At 59.1% G+C, this 4,608-nt stretch overlaps 1 protein-coding gene across 1 annotated transcript in view; it reads left to right on the plus strand.

The window, feature by feature from the left end:
- LOC104525913 (zinc finger protein 142) overlaps nt 1-4,608 on the plus strand; it is a gene marked incomplete at its 3' end in the record, with an annotated part of 5,749 nt that overhangs the window by 379 nt on the left and 762 nt on the right. Inside the window, 5 exon segments of the mRNA XM_029085246.1 lie at nt 68-344; nt 829-1,641; nt 1,908-2,085; nt 2,753-4,446; nt 4,449-4,607. Of these exon segments, the coding sequence (XP_028941079.1) occupies nt 329-344; nt 829-1,641; nt 1,908-2,085; nt 2,753-4,446; nt 4,449-4,607 (2,860 nt within the window).

The raw sequence follows: 4,608 nt of genomic DNA on the forward strand, positions 1-4,608 counted from the left end.
AGGTTTTTGCACATGTTGGGGTGAGGGACGGTGGCTCCCTCTCATCTGGAGTGTGATGATCTCTGTCTTTCCCCACTGAAGCAGCAGAAGAAAGGCAGGAGGAGGCGAGGAATTGCCACCCTGGCTGGGAAGCCACCGCAGCAGAATCCAGGCTGGCAAAGCCCACAGGCACTGGAGAGGGCTCCTTGGAAAAAAGAAAGCTTCAGCTGGAGAAGAGGACTCAGACAGTGGTGGAGATGTGTCAGAGGAGGAGGATGGTGAGAGCCCCTGCGAAAGTGAGGCCAAAGAGGACGGGAAGGTGGCTTCCAAGAAAACCAGGGTGCCACGGATGCAGCACTTCAAAGGTAGGATGTGGGGCCATGCCAGGAGCTGCTCGGGCTTTTTATTTATGAACAAGCAGCACAGCCTCAAGACTGGCAATGAAACGGGCTGGGCTGGTGGGACCTGGGGTCCTGTGCTGTCCAGCAGCCTCAAATTTCCTGCATGTACCAGCGCACTGCTCTCCCTGCCCTCTGCCCCTTCTCCTGTTGCCTGTCCCCAGCCACTGCCAGGCTCAGGCAAAAGTCAGCCTGGCTCTGGGGAGCCGGGGCACAAGGACAGGCCTGATTCAGGCTGCGCTGCATCATCTTTAGCAGTGTTAAGCTGGAAAGAGCCAACCTGAACCATGCTGGTGGCTTGGGATGGGGACAGTCCCTCCAAGTAGATGGCTGCTGTGCAACCGCGTGTGTGATAAACCCTCACCCCAGCCCAGCTGGACTGGGGAGAGAACATCTGCCTGTGCTCTCCACCTCCTCCCTGCTGATGGCTCCCCCTCCTTTGCTCTCACAGGGGGCGTTGCGGAGGGCTCAGAGTACCTCTACAAAACCCACATGTGCCCCGAGTGCAAGCGGTGCTTCAAGAAGCGGACACACCTGGTGGAGCACCTCCACCTGCACTTCCCCGACCCCAGCCTGCAGTGCCCCAACTGCCACAAGTACTTCACCAGCAAAAGCAAGCTGAAGATCCACATGATGCGAGAGACGGGCGAGAAGGCCCACCGCTGCCCGCTCTGCCACTACAGTTCCGTGGAGAAGAACGCCCTCAACCGCCACATGGCCAGCATGCATGAGGACATCTCCAACTTCTACTCCGATGTTTACTCCTGCCCTGTCTGTGAGGAGAAGTTCCGGCTCAGCCAGGCCCTCAAAGAGCACTTAAAGACTCACAAAGCCGAGCCCAAGAGGCTGAGCTGCTTCCAGGGGGGCTGTGACTACTGCGCAGAGGACCGGAAGGAGTTTGTCCGTCACCTCAAGGATGCTCACGGCATCAAGGCGGTGGAGTGCAAGTACCACGCCTGCTCGCTGCTCTTTGGCACAGCTGAGGCCATGGAGGCTCACCGAAAAACCCACTACGCCTTCCACTGCCAGCAGTGCGACTTCATCTGCTCCAACAAGCACGTCTTCCGCAAGCACAAGAAGCAGGGGCACCCGGGCAGCGAGCAGCTGCAGTGCAGCTTCTGTCCCTACGCCACTTTCAACCCCGTGGAGTTTCACGACCACGTGGGCAAGATGCACGCCAACGAGAAGATCCACAAGTGCACCGAGTGCTCCTTTGCCACCGCGCACAAGAGGGTGCTCATCCGGCACATGCTGCTGCACACCGGTGGGTGTCTGCTCTGGGGGTCTTGAGAGCTGAGCTGGGACGGGAGGGGTCCTGCCCCTGCTATGGGTGGGCAGGGAGAGCTGGGCCAGGGCTCCTGGGTCCCATCACTGGCTTTGTCACCCCAGTGTGACTTGACTGAAGTCATGGTGTGCCCTCATCCCTGCTGTTGCCCTCGGCTCCTGCTGAGCTGGTTTCCCCACAGGGGAAGGGAGCTCGTGCTGCCTTATCTGGCTGTCGTGCTGAGGGAATTCCTCTGTTGCCTGCAGGAGAGAAACCTCACAAGTGTGAGCTCTGCGACTTCACGTGCCGGGATGTGAGCTACCTGTCCAAGCACATGCTGACCCACTCCAACGACAAGAACTTCATGTGCACTGAGTGTGGGTACATCACCAAGTGGAAGCAGTACCTGAACGTCCACATGCGCAAGCACACTGGAGATCTCCGGTAGGAGTCCCGCCCTGCTGGCCTGGCAGCATAGTCAGGGCTCCCCACATCCTGCTCTGGGGGTCTGCTGCTTTGGGCTGCCTCATGTGCCAGACTCTCTCATGCCTAGGGGAAGGCTACAGTCTGCTCAGACTGGCACATAAGAAATATGGTCTTTGAGCTTGCAGGTTGTTGCTGGCATGGTGCTGTGTAGGCAAAGCTATCTTTGGTGTCTCCACATGGCTGAGGAGGTGTGCTGCCACATCAGTGCAGCTCTGAGCTTGGGTTCGTGGGTTCTACTGATGTGTGTGGGGCAAGGCCAGCTTGAACATATGCAAGACTTTGCCAAAATGTGTTTCTACCTCTGCTATCACCTCCTTTGGGTCTAGTCTGCCTCCAGGGATGCTGGAGGTGCTGCTGGGAGTGACATGGTCGATGTATGGGATACCCAGAGAGCCTACCTCTCATCCCCAGGCTGGAGGTGTAAGGCACCAGCAGCGCTAAGGGCTGCAGCAGGGAGGAATTGCTTGTGGTGAGAGCTGCCCAGATGGCGAAGGTCAGATCTGACAAACCAAACAGCACCTCTTCCCCATGTGTCCAGGATGGGGAAGCAGAGCTCAGCGTGTCTGACGGGGCTCAGCCTGCCCTGATTCCTCCTGCTTCCTGACCAGTTCTGCTTTCCCTGCAGGTACCAGTGCAACCAGTGCTCGTACCGGTGTCACCGTGCTGACCAACTGAGTAGCCACAAGCTGCGGCACCAGGGCAAGAGTCTGATCTGCGAGGTGTGCGGCTTCGCTTGCAAGCGCAAGTATGAGCTGCAGAAGCACATGCAGGCGAAGCACTCTCAGAACTACCAGGTGCCCATCTTCCAGTGCCAGTACTGCACCTACCAGACCAAGTACAGGCAGGCACTTCTTAACCACGAGAACTGCAAGCACTCCAACCAGAAGTAGTCCCGCTGCGCCCTCTGCTCCTACTGCCCCTTCAGCAACACCAGCCTCTTCTTTCACAAGCGCAAGATTCACGGCTACGTCCCCGGTGACAAGGACTGGCTGGAAAAGTACGCCAGCAAGGAGCTGGAGGCCAGCTCCTCCGAGGCGCTCTTCGGCCACGAGCTCGGTGTGGCCCTGCGTGCGGATGCCAGCTCCTGCCTCGCTGACAACGAGCAGTGGGCAAAGGGAAAGCCATCCCAGGTGGAGTCCCCGGAGGAAGAGAGCTACCAGCAAGCGTTAGTGGTGCCCCTCCTTGGGCGAGGTGCCACTCCACCACAGGGCGGTGGCGAGGCAGAGGGAGGTGTGGGCGAGGGGCAGCAGAGCCATCCCACTGCTGGCAATGCCCTGGGAGATGATTGCATGCAAGGAGATGCTGCCGCAGGCTCAACTGAGCTCGCTGCTTCTGGGGACATGGCAGAGACCTGCACGTTGCACTTGGAGGCACTGAATGCCTCATCTGACCCCCTCCTGGAGCATTTGACTGGAGCACCCTGCACGACGCAGCCAGAGAGTGTGGAAATGCTGTCCTGCAAGGAGCCTCCCACAGCCTATGAGATGCTGGGCTCCCAGGATGACCTTGGCTTGGAGGACAACAATAATACGCTTGAAGACATCCCGGACTTTGAGGAAGAGGAGGCAGATGTACAGGAGGATGAGGCAGTGAGGCTGGAGGACAGGATAGAAGCAGGAAACATCCAGGGAAAAAACTCCCTCAGGCAGGCCACAGCGCACCTCGAGGGGTCGTGCTTGGACCACCACAAGCTGGTGTCAGACACCGAAATGAGAGAGACCAGCCAGGACGGGCTGCCAGAGGCCTGGCTCCGTGTGCTGAAGACGGCCGAGCAGAGCCACCTGCCTGTCCCAGAGGATGCGGCTGACTCTGGTGACGATGCCAGAGGTGGCTCAGAGTCGGTGCTGAAGGCACTGCGGAAGCAGGACAAGGAGCAGGCAGAGACACTGGTGCTGGAGGGCAGGGTGCAGATGCTGGTGGTGCAGTCAGAGAGCCAGATCTTTAAGTGTGAGAAGTGCTCATACATCACGCGGAAGGAGAAGTCCATGTCCCTGCACTCCAAGGCCAGCTGCCGGAGCCGCCGGGCCCCGCTCCTGTGCCATGAGTGCGGTGCCAGTTTTAAGCAGCAAAGGGGGCTCAACACCCATCTCCTCAAGAAATGCCCAGTCCTCCTGAAGAAGAACAAGATCCTCAAACCAGCTGGCGAGGAGCCACCTGGGTTGTGCCAGCCTGCTGACCAGCCCGGTGATAGTGGTATGGAAATGGCGGAGGGTGAGAGGGGAGGCTCAGAGGAGTGTGGGCATGCTGAGAGCCCCTGGGAAGCTGAACGGCTGCCTGAGCAGGCAGCAGGCAGTCCTGTGGCTGGGGGAAAGGCCTCGGGCTAGAGACATCCCTGTCAGGTGACAGCACAGAGGTGGTGGAAGAGCCTCCCCAGCAAGGGGATGGGGCTGAACCAGGTGGAGCTGCTTGTTGCCTGCAGCCCGGGAAACCCTCGGAGAAATACCAAGTGAAGGGAGGGAAGCTGCACTGCAATGCCTGCTC

Source organism: Antrostomus carolinensis, unplaced genomic scaffold (assembly GCF_000700745.2).
Source record: "Antrostomus carolinensis isolate BGI_N321 unplaced genomic scaffold, ASM70074v2 scaffold45325, whole genome shotgun sequence".
In the NCBI taxonomy this organism is placed as follows: Eukaryota; Metazoa; Chordata; class Aves; order Caprimulgiformes; family Caprimulgidae; genus Antrostomus; species Antrostomus carolinensis.